General features: G+C 58.7%; 1 protein-coding gene across 1 annotated transcript in view; it reads left to right on the top strand.

The window, feature by feature from the left end:
* Positions 1-2,907: 2,907 nt before the first annotated feature.
* Positions 2,908-26,796, top strand: part of TNS1 (tensin 1) — a gene marked incomplete at both ends in the record, with an annotated part of 37,677 nt that continues 13,788 nt past the window's right edge. Inside the window, 16 exon segments of the mRNA XM_079539086.1 lie at positions 2,908-2,934; positions 8,672-8,710; positions 9,997-10,038; positions 11,258-11,307; positions 11,512-11,683; positions 12,017-12,067; positions 12,507-12,629; positions 12,804-12,868; positions 12,961-13,044; positions 13,128-13,240; positions 13,855-13,915; positions 15,117-15,192; positions 15,300-15,429; positions 16,056-16,121; positions 16,624-16,785; positions 23,056-24,747. Coding sequence (XP_079395212.1) covers positions 2,908-2,934; positions 8,672-8,710; positions 9,997-10,038; positions 11,258-11,307; positions 11,512-11,683; positions 12,017-12,067; positions 12,507-12,629; positions 12,804-12,868; positions 12,961-13,044; positions 13,128-13,240; positions 13,855-13,915; positions 15,117-15,192; positions 15,300-15,429; positions 16,056-16,121; positions 16,624-16,785; positions 23,056-24,747 — 2,953 coding nt within the window.

Genomic DNA, 26,796 nt, shown 5'->3' with positions numbered 1-26,796 from the left:
AGGGGGGTTTGTCCATCATTAAACTGGGTGCTGGAGCAGGGCCAGGGCCAGGCAGCGAGGCGCGTCCTGGCCACAGCTGTAGCTCCCAGTGCCCGCGGCACCTATTGTCCCCTCTCACAGGGACCAGGTCCTTGGCTTTGGGAGGGGGATGTGGTGGGCTGGATGTGGGGTGATGGGCACACTGTGATGTATGGGATATGCCTGGGTTCTGTGTCATGGGCAGATAAGGAAGGACATGGGGAGGGGACAGCGGTGTCCTAATCATGTTGTGGGACAGGCTGTCCATTCCCCAGCCTCTGCGCCTTGCTGCTTCTGTGCTGCACGGCGTAAGGGAGGATGTGTCCATCGCACTCATGCCTGTCCCTAGTGCCCCGTTCAAAGCTATCCTGCCTTTGGGACAGGTAATTTGCAACACCTCTGGGTCTGCACAACAGAGCAGGGAGGAAGAATAAGGCAGCAATGTGTTCTTGGCCCTGGCACGGGCCCAGTCAGGGTGTGGGATGGGGAGCTGAGTGGGGCAGCACTGCCCCCATCTCGTGGCGCTGGAGTGGGTCCTGGAGGGGATCGGGTGTTTTTTTTTTTTTTGTTGCTGTTTCCTTTTTCCCCTTCTTGACATCACCACCAAAATATTCAGCCTCTGTCTCAGCTCCGGGGGGGTTGGATCTGCTGCTGGAGGAGCTGGGGCCCTTCTTGTACCCTCTGGGAGGGGAAAGGGAGTGGGGATGTTGAGCCTGCCCACAATCATTGCACAAGTGATCAGCGGTACATGGGGCATGGGGAGCCTCTCTCCTGGCTCTTTGTTGCCTTGTTCCCTTCTTCTGCTAGCACCAGGGGTGGAGATGCTCTCCCAGGCTGAGTGCTTGCTTTGGGATGTGGAGGAGCTGTTTTGGGTGGGGGTTACTGGCCAGATCTGGGGGCACTGGGGGTCTTTGAGGGTTGACACAGGGCTGAGTGCTGAACCTACTTCCACCACCCTGAGATGGCTCTGGGATGCATTTGGTGTTTGGCTGAGGATGGAGTTCAGGGACAATTTATAGACTTCAGTGGCTCCGTCCTGTGACGTCACCTCCTCAAGGGACAGCTCCGTTCCTCCTCAGGGACAGCTCCTGCAGGCTGGGGACAGGGACGTGCTGTCAATGCCTTCCACTCACCCACTTATCCTGCTGGGATGCTGATGCTTTCCCATCTGGCTCTGGCTCTAATCTGAGCCATCCTGGGGCCATGTTCTGGATGCTGGGATTGTGCCGGAGCTGAGATTTCTGCCATAGCTGAGCTGGACTCTATGGCTTGCTCCTAGCTCAGGGCATTCATTGCTCCTCTCTCTCCACTTTTCCCTGCAGAACCCTCAGCACCCCAACTCCATCTGTCCATGCCCAGATGCTGCTGTGGATGTGGCAGGAGATGCTCAGGAGAGAACTGCCCCCGTTAAAACCTTTTGCTGCTCCCTCCAAATGCTTCCGGGGGAAAATAAGGCACAGGGGGGTCTGAGCACAGATTGGGTCAGGCAGAATGTACTCGCTGTGGAGATTCATCCTACAGAGGCAGGTGGAAATCCCTATGGTTGCTCAGCTGCTCTCTGCCTCAGTTTCTCCATATGCGAGTGGCACTCTCCCTGGTTGCAGTAGCATGGGATGTGGGCACTTCCTGGCCATGCTGGCACAGGGGGTGCAATCCATGGGATGCTCTGGCTGATGTAAAGTTCTGGAGATCACTCCCAGCCCGGAGAGAGGGATGCAGGGAGAGCCCCTTGCTGCCACTCTGTGCCCTGGCTGCAGTCAGGGCCAGCGCTGGTGTTCTGGCTGAGCCTATAGCACCAGAACGGAAATGCAAATAGGAACAGGGAGGTGTTGGGTGAGAAAATGTCAACAGTGCTGGGCCCGGTGGCTGGCTCACAGCCCCCCCTGGCCTGTTTGCCTTTTTGCGGGCCACTGCAGGGAAGGCTGTGCCATGATCCTCGGTGCCCGCATGCCTACTCACATGGTTGAGCTGGGGCTTGGGGTGGGAGAGGAGGAGTGGGGGCAGCGGGGCGTGATGGTGCACGGCTTCTCCATCACTTTGCTTTCCGTGGAGGAGGAGTGGTAAACTTTCACCCCGCTTTGGCACCGAGGAGGGTACCCAAGAGCCACTTTTTGGGCGCTCTCCTTGGACTTAGCGAACCGCCTCCTGACAGGGGGGGCCAAGCAGAGAGGCCCCGAGCCGGGCCCCACGCCCGTGCCCCTGCCACCCCCCCGCCAAGGGCACAGGGACGCCGAGGCGTCACGCGGGGCGATAAGGGCCCGACCCCGCCGCCCGGGGCCTCCCGGCTCCGCTGCCCGGGGGGTGCGCGCCGCATTTCGGGGCTCGGGACGCAGGGGGGGCCCGGCTCCCGGTTGCCTTTAAGGGCGTTTTCGGGGGAGGCGAGGGAAGCGGGGCTGGGCGTGTGCGCGTCCGACTGGGAGCGCGCCGAAGAGAGGGAAGAGAAGAAAGAGAGGGAGAAGAGAGAGGAGGGAGGGGAGCGGTGGAAAAAAGCCCCGGGACCCCCCTCCCTCCCCCAAGGCCGGGGCCGCTCCATCGCACCTCCCGGCAGCCGGCGGCCTTGGGGGTGTGGAGGGGCGAGGGGGGCTGCCGGGACTCCTCCATCGCCGGGGTCCCGCCTGCGGGGAGCGAAACCCTTCGGCTCTCTCCCCCCCCTCCCCTCTCCTTTCCCTCCCCTCCCTCCTCCCTCCCTCCTTCCTTCCTTCCTTCTCCGGGCTTGTCCCGGGGCGGGAAGGGGGCTCAGCCTGCAGTCCGCCTTCACGCCTGCCGACGCCGGGCTCCCTCTTGCCCCCGACCCCCCCGCCCCGGCAGCCTCCCGGCCGCCCCCCGCGCCGCTCGGCCAGGTGAGGCAGCGCTGCCGGCCCCTTCGGATGTAAGCACGAGAGACCCCGGATGGATTTCGGAAGCGTCATGAGCCAGGTACGGCCACGGCGCGGGGATCCCCTGCACCCCCCTGTCCTGCTGGGGGAGAGAGGAGGGGTCCCACGCGTGACATCCGTGCGCTGCGTGGCCGCCCCCCGCCCGCTCTGTTTGGGGACGCCGCGGTGGGTCGGTTCCTTGCTGGAGGGGGTCCCGGGGGGCGTGGCGGCCTCGGAGGGGGATTTGGGGAGGGGGTCAGGGATGGTTCGCAGTGCCGGGAAATTCTGCGGGGGGGTCTTTCCCGAGCAGCCCTACCCCGCCCCGCGGACGTGTCCCCGCACAGCCCCTCCTTGGTGGCAGCGCAGGGGTTAACTCCTCCTCCGCTCCTCTTGCGGGACCGTCAATGGTTAAACCACGAGTTAATGAGTGGTGAGGGGCCGGGGGGGGGGGGCACGGCGGCCACGACTCCTTCGCCCCAATGCTGCCGGGCCCGCAGAGGGTTAAATTCGTCAGGGCAGGTCCCGGCGCAGATGTTTTTGGGCTGTGTTCCTGGGAGAGGAAACGGCCCGAGCGAGGCATCAGCCGTTTTGTTTTTAAGGGGAAAACAACAAAATGAGAACTGCTCCGCCTGCGACAGCCGAGCTGGGGGCAGCGAGGTCGGTCCCACTGCGGGCCGGATGCCAGTGGGTTGGGGCAGCGGGGACGGAGTTGGCATGGGAGGGGGGTGGTGGCTGCGTCCCCCCCCCTCTTGGTCCTTGCAGAGCATGCTGAGTGCCAGCAGCCCCCGTGCATCCCATCCACTCTGGCTGCAGCAGGGTCACCCCCAGGGGAAGGGAGCCCCGAAGGTCCCGGCTCTGGAGCCTCATGACAAGGACTCTGAGGACTCAGTGTTCGTTGCTGGCCCCCACTTCAGGAAAGGCAGGGCTGGCCGTGATGCTCCATGGGGCTGCTGGCCCGGTGCCCCACTCCTCAGCGCTGCGGTCACCTCTGTTACACATTTTTGGGGTCCAGAGCCTCACTTGGGGCTGCCCCACAACAAGCTGAGTGCTGGCAGCTCTTTTTGTGCCCTAGCTTGGTTTGGGGACTGCTGGAGCAGAGCTGAGGGGTTTACATGGTGTTGTCCTCCTGCTTTTGCTGTGCCAACCTGGTGCCCCATGTCCTGTGGCACCCTGTGCTGATGGCAGCTGTTCCCTGTGCCCATCTGCACTGCTTGGCTCTGTGTCACTTGCTGGGGGCTGTGGGTGCCAAAGGAGGGGCTAGTTTTGAGGACTGGCAGTATGGGGCAGCCCTCAGCCTGCAGTGGGACTGAGATCTTTGCCAACATGGTGCAGGGTAATGCAGGGCTCTCACGCAGCCTGCTTGGGGACCCAGATGCTGACCGGGCCCATGCGAGGATCCATGCAGGGACTGATCCTGTAGTAAGATCCTTGATCTAGTCAGTCCTGTGTGAGTATTAGGGACCTGACCAATCCCATAGGAAAGTCTGTATATTGACCAATCCCATGTGGGAATCTCTGTATTGACTATGGGAATCCATCTGTTGACCAGTCCCACATGAGAACCCATGCATAGCCCAATCCCAACAAAGCTCCCTGCCCCCAAACAGCCTTCCTCCCAGCCAATCCCCATGGCCATTCTGGGGGAGATGGGGAATGTGGGATCCCCCTTGCCCTGTTGGATAGAGCTGTCATGGGGCTGGGGACAACAGGGACCCTGTTAGAAAGGCCCCAGCACCATTCCTGCTCTTCTTAAGAGCTTCCTTCAGCAGCCAGGAGCACGCTGGGAGCAGGTCCCCATATCAGGGTGATGGGTGTCCCTACACCCAGGGATGGCAGTGCCCACAGGTGTTGCAGTGCCTGTGGGTGACAGCTGGGCAGGGACAGCAGCCATGGGACAGGCTTTGGGGATGCAGCTGAGCAGGCGCTGGACTCAGGGCCGGAGCGGCGCTGGGAACGTTGCCTTTTTAGGTGCTGGAGCACAGCACGTCTCTGCTCGTGGCCAGCCCCGTGCCGAGCCCAGCACCCACGGTAGGAGGCAGAACAGGACCTGCCCCACTCTGGGACATGTGGAGTTCCTCTGCTCCACTCTGATCCAAAAAAACCACTTTTCATCCAAAACAGATCCAGGGATGCTGGTTTTCTCCCCCTTCCCCAATTCCAACCTCTGCAACCTCTGGGCCAATGGCTCAAACCCCTGGGAGCCAGGAGCAGCCCTTATTTGGGTTGAAATCAAGGCTATTTTGGTGCTGCAGATTCAATTGAAACCAGCCGGAGCCCGAGGCCCCGCAGTTACCCCATGCATCGCCTTCCTGACTCAGTTCCCCTGCACTGGGGCTGCCGGCCCAACAAGTGACATGCCACCGGGAGCCCTGGGGCTGTCACCCTCCTTGACCCCACTGCTGGAACACCAGGGTGGAATCCATCCCGGTTGGGTCTATCACCACGGGGCGGCTGCACAGGATCCCTCCTTCCCTTACATGGTGCCCTTGAGTTCGCTGCGGTGCCAGGGGCTGGGGACTTTTTCCGTGAGGGTGTTTATGGGGCCGGCGCTCAGAGGTGTTTGTTGGAAACAGCAGCAAGGAGGTGCTGGAAAGGCAATGGTGCTGAGGCGCGAGGCAGGGAGCACGTCCCCAGTGTGAGCTTAACCAGCCACCCACATGTCATCGGAGTGGCTGGCTTGTGCAACATGGTGACTCTGTGTGCGGTGTTGGAAATCATTGCTGTCCCCAGGGGAAAGATGCTGCTGGGGTCCCCGTGCAGAGCAGAACTCTAGTTATGGGGTGACTGCGGTGGGATGTTTGGAGGTTCACCCCACAGCAAGCCTGCAGGAGCTCCTGGTGATAGGAGGAGAACATCCCCTGCCTCATAAACCACTGGTACCTCTTGCACAACACAGCCACGAGGATGGGGTGCTGCCCAGCCCATGGCCTCTACTCTGCTGTGGGAGCGCCTGACATGGGCGCAGCCAGGCTACAGGGTCAGGCACATGGTGAGGCTGGCGGAAGCTGGAAGGGGATGCTTAGGGGGAAGCCTGGGAGCAGCAAGACCTCTGTGCTCCGGCGTCCGCCCGGCTCCTGACTCACCCCATCTGCCGCCAAAGCTCTCCTGGGGCTGCTGACACGTTCAACCCTCAGCAAAGGGGGGGAACCCGCAAGGCTGCCATGCCGGTGTGCTGCCCCCAGTCCTGGGACCCTGTGCAGATAGCTCAATGCTTTGCCCGACGCAGGGTGGGGCTGGCAGGGGGAGCGCAGCTGGAAGTGTGCCATCCTCCTGCCTGGGACTTGTTGCATAAACAGGAGATTAGCGGGAGCTACGAGGGACGCGTGGTGCAGAGCTGGGCTTGGCCACAGGAGCACGTGGTGGGATCAAGGAGTGGCATGGAGAGGGTGACTGTGTGCATCAGTCACTTTCGGTGCCACCACTGAGCCACCCAGCCTTGTGCTTGGGGAGGTGATGCACAGCTGGGACGTGAGGTGACGCGTGGCACTGAGTGCAAGGAGACAGCTGGGGTGATGCAGAATCTCCACTCAGCTGCTTCCGGTGCCACCCCAGCACCGTCCTGTGGGACAGTGATCAAGTCACTGAGTCACTGAGTCACTGTCCTCTTTGGCATCTTCCTGCCCACTGCCAAGCTGTTGATGGGCTCTGCATTTCTGGGTACAGGGACTGTCCCCATTGCAGTCTCAGTGTGGGGCTTTGCTCATCCGTGCAGTGCATGCCAGGTTTCGATGATCCTGGCACTGCAAGGGTCAGCACCGGCCCGGATATCGGACGGCTTGGGGATGTTTATCAGAGCTCCTGGGGAAGGGAAAAACAAAAACCACCACCCAAAGGAAGGGATATGCGTCAGCGATGGGCCCGGGCGACCCACCGGCAGCCGGACGGGATGAGGGCCAGCACTCACCCAGCCCTGTAAGCAGCAGTGCTGCACCCTCAGTGCCTGCAGCCTGGCTGGGGGGAACCCCCGCAATCTCCCAGCCCACCCCATGCTGAGCCAGACTGCTCCCTCCAAGGAGGTTTGTGAGGCGCTGGGGAGAGCCCTGCGGGGATGCTGCAGCTGCAGCAGGACCTGGAGGAGGAGGAGGGAGAGGAAGGCTCTGGGAGGGAGGTGTGTGCCGATGGCCATGCAGGACACGGGGACAGGGCTGTGGCATCCTGAGGGTGTGAAGTTGTGCAGGTGCGGCAGTTGGAGATGGTTGGATGTAGAGAGCTCAGTGGTGCTCTGCGCGCAACCCCGTACAAGACGTTAGAGAGTCCACACGGGCTGTGTTGGAAGCTTGGGCTGTGTGCATTTTGCTGCCCAGCCTTCACCTGGGAGGAGATGGCTGGGCCCTTGTGAGGACTTTTGGGGGGGGCCTGCGACTTGGGGGGCGTGGGGGGCTGAGGGTGGGCAGCCGCCCCGCTGTGCCTCGTTCCTCACATTCCTGGGCAGGGCTGCCGGGTGGAGGGGTCGTGGCGGCGCGAGCTGTGCGGCAGGAATGCAAACACCGGAACGGGGAAAAGAAAGGCGGCTGTGTCTGCTGCGGTCGGGCAGAACTGTCCAGGGGTTGCGTGGGACCCCCCACCTTTCTATGGGGGACACAGGGGATGGCGGTGGCCCTGTCACCTGCGTGGTCTGCAGCTTCTCTCTCCATCTTCCTGGGGTGCTCCTGTGTGCCTGCATCAGGAGCTCAGTGTCACAAGGAAGGGCTAACCCCATATTAGACATCACAGAATTAGGACAGGGAGGTCCCACCCCAGCCACCTCACTTTTGTCCATTCTGCAGCTGAAAACCTCCAGGTGCAGAAGCCAGAGGCTGGGTGGGGAATGTCCTACCTACCCTCAGTGTCCCACAGTTGGGGGTCTGCCCCATCCCCGGCCTCAGGAACTGGGGGGCTGGGCTGCGGGGGGACCCTATGCGAGCATCCCTAGGGGGATGTGGGGTGCAGCACGGCCCAGTGCCGGCCCCGTCCATGGCCACTTTGCTGCCGGAGAACATTCCAGGGAGGCTGGCGTGGGGCCAGCACCGCGGGGCAGGGAAAGGGGCCTTTTATGGAAGCGTTTCTGCATTAGAATAAAATCATAATAATAATGCGCAGGGGAAGGGAGCGGGAGGAGAAGGAGGAGGAGGAACCCCTGAACAAAACACAGAGGCGGAATGGGAACTGGAGGCTCTCCACCACGGGGATGGGGCAGGATACAGCTCTTGGGAGTGGGGTGTTTGGGGGCAAAATCCCCATTTTGTGCTCCACTGCCAGGGAGGTGCTGAGCAGGGTGTGAGAGGTATATTGCTGAGCATGTCAGTGCCTGGCACGGGGTGACTTGTAAGGGGTCCCAATTGAGAATATTTTTGGGATGGAGGGGATGAGGTGCTCCAAATTGCATTCTCCCACCACCACTGCCATCTTTAGGCCCCCACCAGCCTGCAGTGCTGTTCCTGTGTCCCTGTGGGCACCACCAACCCAGCACTGCCTTTCCCTTTGCAGCATGCTGCTGCTGGGGTGCACGCAAAACCCAAGGTTAATTGGCAGTAATTGCCTCTGGTAATTGAGGTAACAATAGCCGAGCTGTTCAGCTGGCGTCTGCAGAAATACTCAGAGAAGGCTGGGCTGGGTTTTGTGCCAGGTGCTCCTGGCATCAACCTTACAGTGCCCACCTGGATCTGAGAATGATCATCTGGAATTGTCCACCTGGGTCTGAGATTGCCCACCCAGGGTTGGGGCATGCTCAGCTCTGTGCTCTGAGCAGGGGATTGTTGCACCTTTCCTGTACCTGGTGCTGCAGGGACTAATAGGTGCCTCTCTCTGCTCCCTTGCAGGCTGCTACTCCCTGCTCCCCTGCTGTCAACTATGAGCTGGTAAGTGATGACTCTGTGGCAAGCTGTCTCTCCTTGGGCTGTTAGAAGGACAGCAGTGGGACGTGACCATTCCAGGCTCTGGTGTCCCTCCTCCTGGCTTGGAGCGAGGTGGTTTTTTGCACGCCCGGAGATAGCTGTAGCAGATGTGTCTTTGGCTATGGGCTCCCAAAGTCAAGCGTGAGCATCCCCAGCTATTGTCACCCCCTGCTTTTTGTCCCTGCGGGGGACTTTTAGTGAGCAGCCAGATGTGCGTGGGTCTGGAGAGCTGCTGGGGTGACAGGAGCCCTTCCCACAGGACATGGGAAGCACGGGGTGTGGTGGCAGGATAGGGTTGTAGCAGTGGCATGGTCCTGGGTGCTGCATTGTGTGACCCCAGCTAGGCACAGTGGGTGCTTGTCTCAGCTCCTGCCAGCTCATGAGCGCAGCACATGAGCCCCACCATGGTTATCTGCCCTGGGCTTAATCTCTGCCTGCACTACCGCAGGCACTTATCGCTGGCAAAAATGTGTTGGCTTTGTGCTGGGACCGTTACTGTGGCTTTGGGAGGAAATTGAAAGGGTTTTGCCCTCTCACTTGTGGAGCAACTGTAGCAGGAGGACACAGCCTGGTCCTGGCTTCCCCTTTGTCTCCTGGTCCCAGGGCTGAGATCCCCCTGTGTGCCACCTGACTGGCTATCCTTAGGCAATGACTCTGTCCCCTGCCCCTATACTTGGGGTCAGGAGACCCTCCCCCAGACCACAGTCCCTTCTCAGAGCTCTCCAGAGGCTGCCAATGACATCTCACTGAAATCATTCTTCCCTGAGCACCCCCTGCTTGGGACCCTGGCCGTCCCACTGTGGCACTGTGTTTATGTCAGGGAGCAGTGTCTGGAGGTGGGGCTCCGCTGTTGTTTACCCACTGCACCACAGCCCTGGTTTTGGAGCACAGCTGAAGCTGGGGGCTGCTTTTCTTGAAAATGACCTCCTGCTGCAGATGGGATGGGGATGGGATGGGAGTAGGGTGGTGCCATGGGGGATGCAGGGGTGAAACAGGAGGGCAGTGGCCCCCAGTGGGGCTGTGCATTGCCCTGGTGCTGTACTTGGGTTTCGAGGGATTCCTGGCTTTTAGGAAGAACAGACACGTGGAGGAAAGGAAGGAAGCGGCATCATGGAGCATTTCCTAAGAAGGGCCAGAAATAGACAGGGGGAACTTATGACCGCAGCCACCCCTCTGCACGTGTGCATGTGCCTCTCAACCTCTCTCTCCTTCTCTTTCTCTCCTTTTTCTCACTCTCACGCCTGCTACAGCCGTCCCCAGGGCAGAGCATCACCAAGCAGGTGGACACCCCGGTAAGTGCCATGCGCTGGCAGAGGCTGCTTTTCACCTTGAGACCTTACTGGGGTTTACTTGTGCCTATCCCACAGCTAAAAGCCTGCTCCTTATCCCATGACCCCCCTTTGCTGCTGGACCCCCATTCCAGGGCCATGCTGATGCCTAAGGTGATGGGCAGAGGCAGTAGCAGAGCCCAGCAGAGGCCTTGGAGTGGAGGCTTTTGCTGCAAAGCCGGCTTTCCTGTCCATAGAGCTAGGGATCCGCTTTTTAATCTGTGGACATGAAATTGCTAAGACAGTGTAGACAAATGCCCTGCCAAAGTCAACGCAGACGGCTTCCCCCTGCTCACCCGCCTCCGCATGCACCAGGGCTGGAAATGTCCAGTGAGGAGTCAGGAACCCCCTTTGTTGCTTTGTTTCTCTTGGGGAATTTGTCAGTGTTTCTGCATCCTTCCCTGTGGCTGAGGTCACCGTGCCAGCGGCTGGAGGCAGGAAGGACCTATGGCTTTTGGATGATGCCAAGAGCATGGGGACATGCTGAGGTGATACAGGGTGGGAGGCAGGTTTGGATGGGGATCTGAGGCCCTCTCCCCTCCACAGGGGGTCTCTGCAGCATCTCTTCCAGCCTTTGGGGTTGGTGGCACCTCCTGCAGCCCCGTGGTGCTCTACTGGTTATTGAGGTTTGGATTTCCTAGGAATCGGAATGCACCACCCGTGCTAGATGAGTCTTTAAAGGACTCCTCCTTATTAGTAGGAGATCCTAAAACTAATGAGGTGTGAGTGTATTTTCCCTTAGTGGTTTTTTTTGGAAACCTTGCTTTGTTTTTTGGCTGAGGTCACAAAGTCACCCAACAAACTGACTGCAGATGAAATTCTTGAGGCTGGAGAACATGCATAAATAGAAGTTTCCTGCTTGGAGAGCTCAAATATTTCCTCCCAGCTTTTGGCTTGGCCAAATCAAACGGCATTGCCTGGCCTCATGAGCCTCCTGTGGGCTGCAGACCTGCCCTGTCCTGTGGCCAGGTGTTATGGGGCTGCCATTGTGCTGTCCCCAAGTTTGTGTGCACCGGGGGCTGCTTGCGTGTGGGGACATGGTGCCACCGGGATGCTCACTGGATGTGATTTGGTGACAGTGTGTCAGGGATGGATGCTCCAAGCATCACTGCAGTTGGTGACCTGTGGCTGCTGTGGCTCCAGAGCCATGGCAGTAACTTGTTTTTCCTCTCTTGTTCTTTAGGATGCCACGAGGTCCCCCAGAGGCGGGCAGGCACACCGCAAAACAGCCAGGTAGAGCCCAACACCTGCACCGTGGGGTTGGGGACCTGCAGGCAATGGTACTGGGAGCAGAGGAAAGCCTTAGGGTGGCCCTATGCCTGCATTCCCAAGCATCTCAGCCCGTGTTGCTTTACCCAGATGACTGTGGTGGTGGGCAGGGTCATCATGTCCCCTCCTTGGTGCCTTATCCTGATGGAAGTCTCCTTCCTTGCTCAGGAGCATGAGTGTGACAGCAGCCATGGAGAGCAGCTGTGAGCTGGACCTGGTGTACATCACGGAGCGCATCATTGCTGTCTCCTACCCCAGCACAGCTGAGGAGCAGAGCTTTCGCAGCAACCTCCGCGAGGTGGCCCACATGCTGAAGTCCAAGCATGGGGACAACTACGTGGTGAGAGGACCTGACAGCCTGAGTATGGGGCTGGGATGCTGTTAGGGAATGGGTGCCACATCCTCACCTCCGGTCAGTCTTCACCCTGTGCGCTGAGCTGGAGAGTGAGAATCTCTGCACTGACACAGATGGTGTTTTTCCTTTGTTGGAGGTTTCCAGCCCCTTTTGGACCCATGGGAATTTTTGGCCATGGTAGTGCCCTGTGGCAGGGCATTACTGGGGTTAATGTGTTTGGGGAAGTGGGTTTTTGGGGAGGTTTGAGGATGAAGAAGAGGTTGGGGTGACATTAGAAAATAGGACATCTCCTCACACTTTCTTTTCTCTTTCCCAAAGCTTTTCAATCTGTCAGAGCGCAGACATGACATCAGCAAACTTCACCCCAAGGTGGGTCACAGCAGGGAGCAGGGGGCTTTGAGGCTGGGGCAGGGCAGCGGGAACAGCTTCCCAGTGCAACCTCCCAGGGCAGGAACAGCTTCCCAGTGCAACCCTCCTGCCTCACCAAGCAGCTGGAGGGGCAGGGAAGGGAAAGCCCAGAAAAGAGCATCAGGACTTCCCCCACCAGCCCAAGTTGGCATCCCTTGGAGTGCTGCCTTGTTTCCCCTGGAGAACCATCTTCGTCCCTGGGAATGTGGGGTCTCCTGAGCGGCTGAGATGGGTGTTGGGGAGCTAGGATATGGGGACCTAACATTCCCAAGCTCAGGACAGGGTCTTGGCAGCAGGAGAGCTGGTGGAGAGCCTGGAAGAGCTTAACTGTGCACTGCAGAGGCAGAAGTGATGTGGTTTTGACTCTTGATTGTTCCCCTACCCCCTATTCCTTGCCCAGGTGCTGGATTTTGGATGGCCTGACCTGCACACGCCAGCACTGGAGAAGATCTGCAGCATTTGCAAAGCTATGGACACGTGGCTGAACGCGGCGGCTCACAATGTGGTGGTGCTGCACAACAAGGTGGGCTGGACCCCAAAGGGGGGCTGCAGGGATTGAGCTGAGCAAGCTGAGAGGTGTAGGGAACCTGATGTTTGGTGGCTCATTGTGCAGATTGGGGTGTGTGTTGTAAGATTTGGGAGTGTGGGGTGCTGATGGGCACTGTCACCCCTATGATATCCTTTTTGTTACCTGCAGGGGAACCGAGGCCGCCTGGGGGTAGTGGTGGCTGCCTACATGCACTACAGCAATATCTCAGCCAGGTGAGAGCAATGGCACAGTCTCAGAGCTTCCTTACCTCCTGCTCAGCACTGCACTGATTTCCTTTTCCTTATGTAACCCTTTGTCCCCGCAGTGCTGACCAGGCTCTGGACAGGTTTGCCATGAAGCGCTTCTATGAGGACAAGGTGGTGCCGGTGGGACAGCCCTCCCAGAAGAGGTGTGTTCTGGCACGTGGCCTTGGGTTTGTCACACGGCTGGGGCTATGGGACCTGTCCCTGAGTTGCCTGTCCACCCTTCCAGGTACATCCACTACTTCAGTGGGCTCCTCTCTGGCAGCATCAAGATGAACAACAAACCCCTCTTCCTGCACCACGTCATCATGCACGGCATCCCCAACTTTGAATCGAAAGGCGGTACGTGCCCCTGAGCCTTTGCTCCTTGTTCTCCAAGGGGGTTACTTTTCACAATATCCTGAGCAATCTGAATGCTTTCTATCCTTCTCCTCTCTAGAACTGTTCTCTTCTCTTTAGTAGGGTGCTACCGTGCAGGAATGCGCTCTGGGGTTGCTCCCCCTTAGGGCTGGATACTGATCAGCAATAAAGGCTTTTCTGATGGCTTTTTGGAGAATGGCACCAGACTGGGTTTTGGGCAGGGGAGGCAGTACCTGCTGGATGCTGGTACCTGCTGGATGCTGGTGCCTGCTGGGGCAGTTGGAGGAGATGCCATACTCAGAGCCCATTAGGCTCCATCTCACTTCCACTGCTAGCCCCACGTGTGTCCTATAGGACCCAGTTGGGCTCTGGGGGCTCCCACACTGCTCTCAGCCCTGTGCAGTCAGGAGCATCCCTTTCTGCCCATCCCAGATGTTGCCCGCTGCTGGAGGCCTCACCAGTGCGGGCTGGCTGGGGTGGGAGTGGCTGTTTGCCTTGGCTCTGTCCCTGTTTGGATTTCTACCCCGTGACTAATCCCTGCCCCTCCACCCTGCCGGCTAAAAACGTGCCTTCTCTCCCTCATTGATGTCTTCCAGGTTGTCGGCCCTTCCTGAAGATCTACCAGGCCATGCAGCCTGTCTACACATCAGGGATCTAGTAACTATCTCTGCATATTTGACAGCGTGCTCCCTTTTCTGTCCAGCTGGGGAGGTGGCTTGCAGCTTGGAGGGGGGATGGAGATATTTCAGGGCCATATCTCCAGTGATCCCAGTGCTTCTTGATTCCCGCCAGTTGGGAAAAAAAGGGACTCCCTACTTCCTTGGAGGGAGGAACTGGCCATACTGGGCTGTACTGGCCTGGCCCAATCTGCTGGAGGGCTGTAGTGACTCTGAGCATCAGCAGAGGGAGCCTGGAGCTGTGCAGAGCCTGGGGCTGGGGACACCTCACCGTTCCCTGGGGGCAGAGGCGGTTCTCCTGCAGCTGGCCAGAGACATGCTCCTCCTGCCAGGGCTGATCCCTTCTGGGTAAAACCCATCTCTGTGCTGCAGCATGATGTGAGGCACTTCTCTAATAATGGTTCTCCCTCCCTATAGGAATCCTGTAGGGCTGATGCCCTGCCAGCACCCTGCTGGGGGACGCTTGGGTACAGAGCATATTGCAAGGTGGCTGGGAAGAGCATCTTCCTCAGAGCCTGCAGAATAGTCTCCCTCTCTTCCTCCCCCAGAATAGTTTTCCACTTTTTAACCTCTGCACTACTTATCCCAATACCATTTTGCTGATGCTACCACATGGAGCTGGGTTGTGTCCCCGTTCCCAGCCCCAGGGCCCCTGGGAGCAGTCAAAGAAGCTAATTTCTCCAGCTGCCTGGATGCTCTGCTGGGGCCGCATCCCATATGGATCCCCCAGCTCCTGGCCCCACACCCAGCCTTCAGATGGGCCCCTTTAAGGGGAACAGAGCCCATTGCCTTTGGGGTATTCCCCTCCCACCCCCCTGAACCAGGAACTCCTATCCCCACCATCCATCTATCCCCGTTAGCTGAGATTTACTGCCACCCCAGCCTCGCCTTTCAGCTTTTAATAGACTGTTTATGGGACACCAGTAATAAACTCCAGGTTTATCTTGCCTGTGAAATCCAACTCCCTTCTTCCCGCATCCCCTGTGCTTGTCCCCTACCGCTGAGCGCTGACGCCAGTGCTCACAGGAAGCTCCCTGCTGCATGGTGGGGCTGCAGGCAGGAAAACTGAGGCAAGGGGAGCCCTGTGCTCTGAGCCCCTGACTGGGGGGTTTGGGTGGAAGGGGGCTGGTGGAGGCTGGGTGATGTGGGAGCTCGTGTCCTCACACTGTCCTTCTCCACAGCAATGTGCAAGGGGACAGCCAGACGGGCATCTGCATCACCATCGAGCCGGGGCTGCTGCTCAAAGGCGATATCTTGGTAAGGAGCTCACCCCATCCCACAAGGGGAGCTGGGGATCAGTGGTCCTTGTGCCCTAAGGTCATGCTGGCAGCCTGGAGGCTCATTTAATCCCTGCTATCCCACAGCTCAAGTGCTACCACAAGAAGTTCCGCAGCCCAACCCGTGATGTGATTTTCCGCGTGCAGTTCCACACTTGCGCTGTGCACGACTTGGACATTGTCTTTGGCAAGGAGGACCTGGATGAAGCATTCAGAGGTAACTGCGCTGTCTGATGCAGCCTCTCCCTCTTTTCTCCCAGTTTTCCACTCCTGCAGCTCCGGTTCTGCTCTCACTGCCTGGGAACAATTAGGGTATGCAGCCCCCACAGACCGGAATGACCATCCCCCATCTGCCAGGCTGCGTGAGACTGGGCTTTCCTGCTGATCTAGGGAAAGGGTTTGGTGGTGGGCAGCCCTTTTCCCATTCCTGACCGTGGTGGAGATGAACCAGGGCCATCCTGCTCTGTATAATGGGTGTGGTGCCAAGTGGGGACAGATGACAGCATCATCCCAAATCTGGATATCGTTGCTTAAGGATGATGCTTGAGCTGGTTGAGGCTGTCAGCTGGCTGGGTGGTGAGGTACTGGAACAGATTGCCTGGACAAGTTTTGAATGCCCCATCTTGGAGGCTAGGTTGGATGGAGCCCTGGGTAACCTGATTTAGTGGCTGGCAGCCAGCCTATGGCAGGGGGGTTGGAAGTGGATGATCTTTAAGGTCCCCTCCAACATAAACCATTCTGCAGGGCAGGTGCCCTGTGCTTTGTGCAGGTCTGTTATGCTTGTCTGTGTGCTGTTGGAAGGACAGATGGTGATATCCCTTTGCTCTGCTCTCTTCCTGCCAGATGAACGCTTCCCTGAATATGGAAAGGTGGAGTTTGTGTTCTCCTATGGCCCTGAGAAGATCCAAGGTAAGGCTAGCTCAACCCGCAAGGAGGATCTACATCCCCAAAAGTACAGCCCTAGGGCAGTCCTTCCCATAGGACCATAGAATCTTTAAGGTTGGAAAAGATCTGTAAGATCAGCCAGTCAAACTGCCCACCTACCACTAATGTTGCCTGCTAATTGTGTCACTTGGTACCGTGTCTACCCTTTTGTTGAACACCTCCAGGGATGGTGCTCCACCACCTCCCTGGGTAGCCTGTTCCAATGCCCAACCACTCTTTCTGATAAGAAATTCTTCCCAGTATCTAACCTGAACCTCCTCTGGCACCATTAGAGGCCATTCCCTCTGGACCTATTGCTAGTTACCTTGGAAAAGAGGCTGACCATCCACCTCTCTGTCCCAAGGCAACTTGCCCACAACCCTCCTACCTTATCTCCCCTTTTTCCATCCCCTGTGCCATGTCTTGGCCCCATCCCTCATGTGCCAGCTCTGTTTTCACTCCAGTGGACTGTCCTTCATCCTCCCAGGCATGGAGCACCTAGAGAATGGCCCCAGCGTCTCAGTGGACTACAACACATCCGACCCGCTCATCCGCTGGGACTCCTACGAGAACTTCAACATCCAGCGTGAGGACAGTGCCGAGGGGGCCTGGGCTGAGCCAACACTGCCGGGGAAACATCTGGAGAAAGGTCAGAGCTGTAGGTGGCCAGCAAGGCTACGGGATGTCACCATACCTTGGGGAACGATGGTGCTGCTTTTTGTGGGGAGCGAGGCCAGGTTCCCGCCTCCACAGCCCTATTCCCTCCCTCGCTAGGTCTGGCTGCAGCAGGCTGGCATGGTGGCTGTAGGGCTGGGGCTGCCGGTGTCTGAGGCGGCAGTGCGAGGGGGTCCTTGTTTATGGTTGTTCTTGCCTTATTTGGTCAGAGAATTGCACACCAACATTTTTGGCACACCAGGCGCAAGCAAGCGGTGGTGGCGGGGCGGGGGGGTGGAGGTTGGCATGGGGGGGGGAGGGGGAGATGACACGGGACCAGCACCGGGGTGGGATCAACCGCCGCACTGCTGCTTTGCCACTGCTGCTCCCTGACGTCTGGTGAAGGCTCCTGGAGGAGGTGGCAGCCTGGAGGTCAGGATTGGCTACAAACCGGTGGGTTCCCCTTCTCGCTCTCACTCTGTTTGGGGTCCATGCTGGGAGCAAAGAGGCTGCTGGGCTGGGAGGTGACCCCATGGTGGATAGCAGGGGGTCCACCAGGGATGGTGCCTGTTCTGGTGCTTGCCACCTGTCTGCTTATCCTCATGGATGTGGGGGGGAAACTGAGGTGCAGCGAGGTCCTTGGTTGACTGAGCAAATATCCTCATTTCGCTCTCTGGCCCAGCTGGGCTGTTTCACAACCCGCTCTGCTGGCTTTATCTATGTCCTCGCCTGGCCTAGGCTGCTCTGTGGTTATCAGTGAGAGCGGGGTGCAGTGGGACCCCCTCATTTCCATCCCACTGCATGTCATTGGTTCCTACGTAGTGGCTTGCAGCTCCGCCTGCCCTCCTGTCTCCTCCTCAAAGAGTCTTTGGGGTTGTTCTGACTCTGTAATGAGTTCCCTCCATACTTACAGCAGCTGAGAAAGCTGAGGGAGGGGATGGCTGTTATTGGAGTTCAGGTCTCCCCTGTTCAAGGTGGGTGAAGGATGTTCTGCCCTTCCTGGTGGGGCCAGACTGGGTCCAGGGAACAGCCGGAGCACTGTGGGTTTTGCAGCTTATTGGAGAGTTGCTGCAGAGAGATTTTTGGGGTACTGCACACTGGCAATGTAGATGGGGAGTGATTATTGACTGGTTTGGTTTGGTTTGGCTGAGATCATTGCCAGTGGAGAGGAGTGCTGGGGTTGGCACAGAGATAGGGGGTTATCTCCAGGACCTGCATGTGTGGCTGTGGTAGGTCAGAGCAGGGGGACAGAGGTTTCTGCCATGCTGGGGCAGCATGAAGTTGTGCCAAATGGCCATGTGTGTTCCTGACCCAGTGGGTTCCATTACCACTGTCCCTTGGACCCGCTTACCCCACTGAAGCTGGTATCCATCCCTGCCTTCCCCTGTACAAGCCCTGTCTCCACTGCTGGAATGGGGACTGCTGAGGCTGGGCCAAGCCCAACATCTGTATGGGGCTTGCTAAATCCTCACCTGAGTAATGCTGCTGGCCCCTGGCTTGGCTGTGCTCATGTGCCTATGCTTCGCTCCCACATCCGTGTCTGGGACGGCACAGTGAGGGTGTGAGCAGGCATGTTTATAGGGGGTGCCAGCAGCTTGCATCAGCCCTGGCTGAAAAACATCCTGGGGTGATGCTGGTGCCCTCCTGCCTCCCCATCCCATTCAGGGAACAGTTCGGGCATCAGTCCTGTACCTTTCCATGATCACAGAGTCCCTGGATTGGGTCAGTGCCATGGATTTGTCCCCACCATGGGGTCAGTGCCACAGGTTTGTCTATATGATGGGGTGGTATCTTGCTGGGCTCCTGCCTTGGGCCCGCTTGGACAGCTAGGGCATACGGAGCAACAGGCGAGCCGAGCTGTGTGAAGGCAGGGAGCCAGATGGGGCAGGCTGGGGCTGTTAAAGCCATCGGTGGAGCATTGAGGCTCTCCCCCCTGCGCCTGGCTCTGTCCCCTGGCTGGGCTCAGCAGGGAGGGAGCCGCTGGCTCTGCTCTCGCTTTCGCCAGCTGACTAAAGCTGAAGGAATCTGCTTCCCCCTCCCCATCCCGCCCATCTCCGCTGCTCTGCACTCCGACCGCAGCGAGGTAAGGGCTCAGCGAGTGGGTGTTGGAGGGCATGGAGGGCTGGGGCTGAATCCAGGGGCAGTTTCTCCACTTTTCTTCTGGTTATTCCCCATGGGGTAATGGCGAAGCATCCGTGGGTTGGCTGGACGGTCGAGCTGGAGTGTGGGGGTCACAGCAGGATGCAGGAGGGGTGCTCGGCGGGCAGTAGGAACTCAGTCTCTTCTCTTTCCTCTTTAAACAGTCCTTAAACTGATGGAGTGTGTCTGGGGGGTTCTTGGTGTGCCCAGAGCTGTGGAACCAAGGGTGAAAAATCAAAAGGTGAAAAGCAAGGAAAAAAGGTGTCCAAGGATGCATGGTGCACACTGGTTTTTGGGGAAACCAGGCTCTGAGATGAGGGCTTGGGTGGAAATGCTGCTCCCGTTGTCATTCGTGGAGGTATGAGAGATGTGCGTTTTGGGGAGAGTGGAGAGGAGGTCACGTTTGGCCGATGGGGCCATTGGAAGGGTTTCTGTGCCTTTTGAGCTGGGCACTTGTTTAAGAAGGAGAAACTCGCATCTCCAGCCAGAGCTTTGGGTCTGCCTCCTTAAAGCATGACGTGATGCCCAAAAGGCCATCCCTCTCCTCCCACACGGAATGTGTCATGGCTTTCTGGGGACAGGTGTGACGTGACGCCAGAGCTAGGCAGGGCTGGGGGGGCTCTCGAGCTGGAGAGTCCCTGGGCTGGGGGCCTCCTGCAGTGGGCGATGCGGTGGTGTGAAGGGAGCAGGCTGTCTGTCCGGCTCTTTTTGGGGAATCTGTCCATATGTCTGCAACGCCGAAGAAATGGTTAATGCGGCGCTGCGCTGGCTGCCTCTGGAGGAAGTAGTTAATATTCATAACCAGGAGCTGTCTGTCCGGCTGTCCTCCCTGCCCTCCCTCCATGGCGGCTCGCCCCTCGCTGGGTTAAACAGGGCTGGGGCTCCAGCAGCCCCCAAACGCCTCCCCACTGCCTCTCCTCTGTGTGGTCTGGGCAGAGGGGAGGGAACCGGCACCTCCTCGCCTCCAGCCTCTTCTGTCCTTCCCTCCTCCATCCCGCCCTCTCTCCCTGCTGCTGCTGCGCCAGGTCTGAGCCCTACGGTCCCCCCACTGTGTTTGGGGTGCCCCTAAATTGGCCCCGGGGACACAGCGTTACGGTGGGGAATAGCTCCGTGAGAGGGAAAGCAAAGCCAAAAGGACAAACACCAGCCCAAAGCCAGCTCCGGCCATCAGCTCCTGTCCTGGACGGACGCACAGAACTGGCTTCAGGCACTTCTTGAGCTGCCACCGTGCCAGGTCCCCTGGAAGGAGCGAAGGAAAGGGATTTTGCTGCCCGCTCCTTCTCTTCGTTCAGGATCTTTTCTTCTCTGTGCCCTTTGGTAAGTCCTGTGCTTGCTTTTCTTTGAGCTGGATGGACTGGGAGAGGGGAGGGTTTAGGGTGGGGGGGCATGGAATTCATAGCCATGGTGACCCCTGGCTCAGGGGCTGGGGTTACTTCTTGCCATCGTATCTGGGCACATGAAATAGACCAGAACTGGGGAGAGGTGAGCTCTTTCCTGGTTTCTTTATCCCATGTGGTCCTGCCTGCTGGGGCAGTGGCAGCAAATGAGATGCTGCTGGGGACTGGTTTGGGGGAGATTTGTTAGTATCCCAGCTTTGTCCTCAACAGGAGTGCAGGATTTGTGTGGGAGCATGGTGCTGCGTGGGGCACAAACCTGCGACAGGGTTCTGGGATCTGCGGTATGTGTTCTTTACCACCCACTGAGCTGAGCCCCTCTCCTGATGTTACTTGCTGTGGGCTGGGTTTTCTCCCAGTCTGAGTGAGGGAGAAGGACCCCCAGGCTCTATGCCAGCCAGCCCTGAGCTATACTGGGAGCTGAGCTTGGGCAGACGCGCAGCCCTCTGGGCTGGAGTTGTGCTGACCTTCAGGACGAAGCCTGACCTTGCCAGGAGTTGTGGCCACTTGCAAACAGAGACTTGGATTCCTGCTGCTTTGGGTATGGCAGTGTTGGCTGAGGCAGCCTGTACCCTCCTCTCTTGCTGGTTTCTGGGGGAGTTTATTTAATTTGTCATCACAGTATGGTCCTGGAGTGCTATGGAGAGGTGGCAGGGAGCAGCAGCTTCACCTCTTGTCATCAGAGCCCAGGGGTGGCATGGGGTTGAGGACAGGGTGTGCAGTCTGGTGTGGGGCAGGGGGCATGACCTTCCTCCTTGCCACGCCAGTGCCACTCTTGGTATGGAGGTCATCAAGCTGCTGTGTCCTCATCAGGCTGAAGGGTGCAAGGCAGGTGGGACAGGCGCTTATGGTGAGCTGTGCCCCTTGCAGACCCTGCTTTCGAGATGTTTCGTCCAGCAGCGGGGCGGTTCCCAGCCTACAGACTAATTAAAGCCTTTCCCATCTATTTTTTTTTCCCTTGGAGCCACGTGCTTCCATTTATATTTATTTATTCCCTTTTCCTCTCTATTCCCTTGCCCTATTTATCCCAGCCTCCTTCGGCTCTTGCCCTATTTCTTGGGACCGGCCAGCACCCGTCACTGCCATCAGACAAGGGCTGGGCGATGTCCCAGCTCTAGGCGATGTCTCAGTCTCTCCAGTGTTGACGCTGCCCCTGGACACTGTATTTTTTCCTTTCTTCCTCCACTGGAAGGGATTCCCTCCCTCTTTCCCCCTTTCCCTGCTGTGAGTCAAATGCTGCCGGTTCCTTGCTGCGTGGAGGAGCACGAAAATTCTCATCCCTCCACACTGCGTGCCCAGAGGGGACCCTGCTTTCCCTGCTGCATCACCCCACCTTTGAGGCCAGGGGGATATTTGGGGCTCAGCTGCCTTCCTGGGTTGCCAATAGGGACCTGCAAGTGGAAAACTGATGCTGAGAGGGCTATTCTTGTGGTTGAAACAGGCTGGCTGGGTAGGTTGTGTGCTGGGCATTGTGCATGGTGAGAAGGGGCCGTGGTGTGGGGTGAGTGCATCCCCATGGGCAGGCAGGGATTGGCTGACACGGCCCTGTGCCCCAGCTCAGGACTGGCTTTCGGAAGTGTTTTGCTCACAGATAGGAGTGCTCTGATTTCACACTATCGCATTAGGGCTGTCTTCCGCTCCTGAGTCAGCCGCTTGGCCCCCGGCCAGCGAAGAGTCATTTTTTCCTCCAAAAGAAAGTGTTTAATGCTGCTCACAGCCCCTTCCAGGAAACCTTGTCGGGGAGCTGGAAAAACAAGAGTCTGTAGCCCAGCCGGTGCTGTGCGTGCTGCTGAGGGGGATAGGCATGGTGAAGGGGGCTGTCCTCAGTGCCACTGCAGTGGCCAGGGTCTCACTTCCACCCTAAGGGTTGGATGACTCATTGGGAAGTGGTGGTGGTGGGATCTTGGGGGGGGCTTGGGGCAGGGTATGAAACCAGTGGTGACATTGCTGTAATACAGTTTTGAGTTGTGCAGTGTCTCGTGCTTCCCCAGGGAGGAGTTGCTGTATGCTTGGGGTTGGGGAGAAATACTGCTTGTGTGGGAGCTTCTGGCCATTGGAGAAGGCCTGGAGCAGATCCACCCGCCCTGAAAGAGGAAGGGAAGGAACTGAAAGGGTGGGAGCCTTGCTGTAGCCAGGGAAGAAAATGTCAAGGATGGGTGGCTGGGCTGGATCCATGCATGGTCTGTGAGGAGAGTGGGAGGAAAGAGCAGGCAGGAGGGAACAGATGGGTCTTCGGTCCATCTGTCTTTGATGCCAGACTGAGTGCATCTCCTCTTTGCCTGACCTCCTGCGGTCTGTGTGCATGCATTGCCCCCACGGTCCCCGTTTGCCCTCCAGTGCCCCGATGTGTCCCTTTGGGTGCAGCCGTTAAGCGACGTCCAATGGTATCAGCAGCCTCAGCCCTCCCCACCGCTGGGTCCGGGAGGAGAACAGCCACGGACTTTGCACGGAACCGGGGGGCTGTTTGCTGGATGTCGGCGGAGCATGCGGTGCTTGCGGGGCAGGGAAGGACGGCACGGAGCCACGGGGGCGCGGGGAGGGTGCCTGGCACCGGCGTCTGTGCATGGCGGCGCCCGCGGGACCGCGCCAGGTGCGGAGGAGACGGCCATGCTGGTAGTTAAGCACTCCGGCGGCACGGAAGAGATCGAAACCACCGGCTAATGGGACCCATTAGCTACGTGCAGAGAGCCAGCCATTGATCTGGGGTCTCGTGTTCGTTTCTCCCCTTGCAGAGGTTGGGCACACACAAGGGCCCCTGGACGGGAGCCTCTACGCTAAAGTGAAGAAGAAAGACTCCCTGCACGGCAGCATCGGCGCTGTCAACACCGCCCGCCTCCCCCTCTCGGCAGCCCCCAACCACGTTGAGCACACACTGTCGGTGAGCAGCGACTCGGGCAACTCCACTGCCTCCACCAAGACCGACCGGACGGATGAGCCGGGGGCTCCCGGGGCACCCGGTGGCCACGCGGTGCTGAGCCCCGAGGAGAAGCGGGAGCTGGACCGTCTCCTGGTCGGCTTTGGCTTGGAGAGCGCAGCGCCCATGCACAACCACGCACCGGGCCCCGAACCTGCCCGCATGCCCGCCGGGCCGGGCCGACATGTAGTGCCAGCCCAGGTGCATGTCAATGGTGCTGGCACACCACTGCTGGCCGAGCGGGAAACAGACATCTTGGATGATGAACTGCCCAACCAGGATGGGCACAGCGTGGGCAGCCTGGGCACGCTCTCGTCCTTAGATGGTACCACCACTGCCAGCGAGGCTGGCTTCCATGAGGCGCCACGTGTGGGCAGCCTCTCCTCCCTGCCCAATGGCCCGGCTAGCTACAATGGGGCTGAGAAGATGCTGAAGGAAGGGCTTTATGAGGCTGAGCCTCTCTCCAACGGTGCCTACCCCTATAGCAACCAGAATACCCTGATGGGCCACCACCTCCGTGACCCGCTGGCTCACTTACGGCCCTCAGCATCCGGGCAGGAGCACCTGGCTGGGTACCCACAGCGGCAGCCAGCTTCAGCTTCACCGGCCTGGCTCCAGCCTCCGGTCCCCCAGCCCTACCTGTACGGTTATGACCTACCCAGTGCCCACCGCTCACAGTCTTTTCCGGCTGTAGGGACAGCCAAGTATGAAGCGAACCCAGCATTACCACAGGCTCCAGCTCGTAGCACCAGTAGCCGGGAGGCTGTACAGCGGGGCCTGAATTCCTGGCAGCAGCAGGGCGGCAGCCGACCTCCATCCCAGCTTCATGATGGTGGGTTGGAAAGCCACAGCCCCAGCCTTTCCAGCTGCAGCCCCCAGCCCAGCCCGCTGCAGCCCATGCCCCCGCACAGCCACAGCATGCCCGAATTCCCCCGGGCTCCATCGCGCCGAGAGATCGAGCAGTCCATTGAAGCACTTGATGTCCTCATGCTGGACCTTGCACCCTCCGTCCATAAGTCACAGAGTGTCCCTTCTGCAGCTGCTCGCCAGGACAAGCCGGCTGCCATGCTCTCCTCGTTATCTGCACAGCCACTCAGTGGTCACTATGCTCAGCCAGCCCCACAGGTGGTCCAGCCCAGGTCCTTTGGCACCTCTGTGGGCACTGATCCCTTGGCCAAAGCCTACTCACCTGGTCCACTGGTTCCTGCGGCTCGAAGTACTGTAGAACCAAACTACACCGTGCATGAATACCGGGAAACCTATACTCCCTATAGCTACCAGCCAGTGCAGGAGCCTCGGAGCTATGGCAGTGCACCATCAAGCATCCTTCCGCTCAGCGCCTCGTACAGCCCTGCAGGGTCTCAGCAGCTTCTCGTCTCCTCCCCGCCATCCCCCACTGCAACAGCACAAAGCCAGCTGCCCCACAAGGGACTGGAGAGCTACGAAGACCTGTCGAGGTCGGGAGAAGAGCCTTTGAATCTGGAAGGGCTGGTGGCCCACAGGGTGGCAGGTAGGACGCTTTGATTCCTTGGGGGGACAGGGAGGGGACGTGCGTCCCAAGCAGCTGCAACCCACAAGGGTGGTGTGGGGATGAGGTTGGTGTTGGCACCCTGCATGGTAGCAGTGAGGATGGGGGATGGTGACTCCTCATCTGTGCTGGGTCAAAGCCTGGGACTGAGCCAGCACTGATCCCGGGGGGGGGGGGAGCAGCCTCTGCTGCTTGCTGAGCTCCCCCTGGCACAGCTCACCATGTCAGGGTTGCCATGTGGGGCAGGAAGGGGCAACAGCATCTGGGAGACTGTGCTCTGCCTGCCTGCCTGCCCTTGTTTCTAGCTCTGGGGGTTTTGAGGACACTGAGGGTCCCACCCAACCCAAGAGCTGCTGCAGCGCTGGTGCCTTCACTCCTGCTGCTCAAGCGAGCAGTTGTTTCATTGCGGAGCGACATTTGGGAAAGTTTGGGGATGTGTCCAGGCTTGGGGCCAGCTCGTGATGCTGGGGCTTGGCAGCTCCGTCCGTTCCAGCTCTGCGCTCAGTCCAGAAACTCGCCCGGTATTGAAGGGAGGGGGAAGAGGGCTTGGCTGGAAAAATCCAACAGTGGCAACCCATCCAGCCCTGGGGCTGAGTCACCACTGCCCCAGGGTGGGGGGCAGCACTGTGGGGCAGAACAGGGGCATTGGGTGAAGTTTGCATCCATCCAAACCCCATCTTGAGAGTTCAAGATCCACAGAGCTATTCAGGGAGTCAGGGCTTTAAACAAACCCAAGGGTATGGAGATGCCCAAACTTCACTGTATATCTAGGCTGAACGTTTTAAGAAGATCCCCTCCTGAAACCCACTGAGCAGCTATCAGTAGGAGAAGAAGTAGAGTGAAAAAGAGGAGAGCCCTCAGAGGAGGAGGGATAGTGTTTGGGGTGGGTGGGAAATGGATGTTTGATGGCATCTATTGGAAATCCTGTGTCAGAGCAGGGGGTCAGGGCAGGGTCCTGGGTACTGGCCTGGTATTCAGTCCCACCTCAGTGACCCATGGAGGAGAGACGAATGGGGATGGCTCCAGCCTGTGTCCACCTGTCCCCAGTCTGGCTGTCTGTGCCAGTGGGGACAGAGTGGGAGGGCTGACCCCTGGCCAGGGACGAAGTGTCCCCAAGCCAGCGCTGGACCTGGGAGGGGACGCTGTTGGAAGTCAGGCACAGACGGGTTTGTTTACATTCTCTGCTGCTATAAATTGCCTGCGTGTCCTGGCACAGTGATGAGGAGCATCTCGCATCACCTCCACCCCAGCACCCCAGTTCTGCTGTGCTTCAAGTCCCCTTCCTCCATCCTTTCATCTCATGATGGATGGGCCCTGTTTGGTGCCATCCTCGAGGGAATGGTGTCAGGGCTTTGATGGCATTGCACAAGGACGTGTGGCTGGGAGCCACAGCGTTCCCAGTTGGTGTATAAGCAGTGCCTGGAGCTATAGGGGAGGGGTGAAGTGAAGCAATGTTCCTGGCAGTTTGGGTGATGTGAGGGGCAGCTCCAAGTAGGGCTTAAGCTCCCTTGCATCCCTGGTGACCTCAGGCTCATCTCTTGGAGCCTGACTAATCATCTCTTGTTTTCTCTCTCTCTGTCTCCCTGTTGTATCTCGTGACATTTGTCCTGTCTGCCCCTTCCTTTCCCCATGGGGTCCGTGTGTGTCCCTGTGACCTCCCACACTCCTTGAACCCTGTCCTGGTATGCTGGCAGAGTACAACGCCAAGCTCAGGGACCTCAACAAGAGCACCAAAGCCCCCCGTCCTTCTCTGAACCAGCAACGGTCCTCCTCCGGTTTGTTCATTCCACCTCCCTCCTTCCTCCTTCTCAAGACTTCTTTCTCCTTTCTTCCTCCTTCCTTCCTTCTTCCTTTTCCTCCTTTCTTTTTCCTACTCCTCTTTCCTTCTCCTTCCTGTCTCCTCTTTTGTTCCCTCTCTTTCCTCTTTTCCTTTCTTCCCTCTCTCTTCCCCCTCCTTGCCTGCATGCCGAGTGCTCTGTGTGTTGCATGAACATGGGATGGAGGGAGGGGAAGCCCCACAGGAGGATGGAA

This window comes from Tetrao urogallus (genome assembly GCF_951394365.1).
Source record: "Tetrao urogallus genome assembly, chromosome: 8".
Lineage (NCBI taxonomy): Eukaryota > Metazoa > Chordata > Aves > Galliformes > Phasianidae > Tetrao > Tetrao urogallus.
The sequence above is the reverse complement of the archived record's forward strand: the minus strand, read 5'-3'. Positions and strand labels throughout refer to the sequence as shown.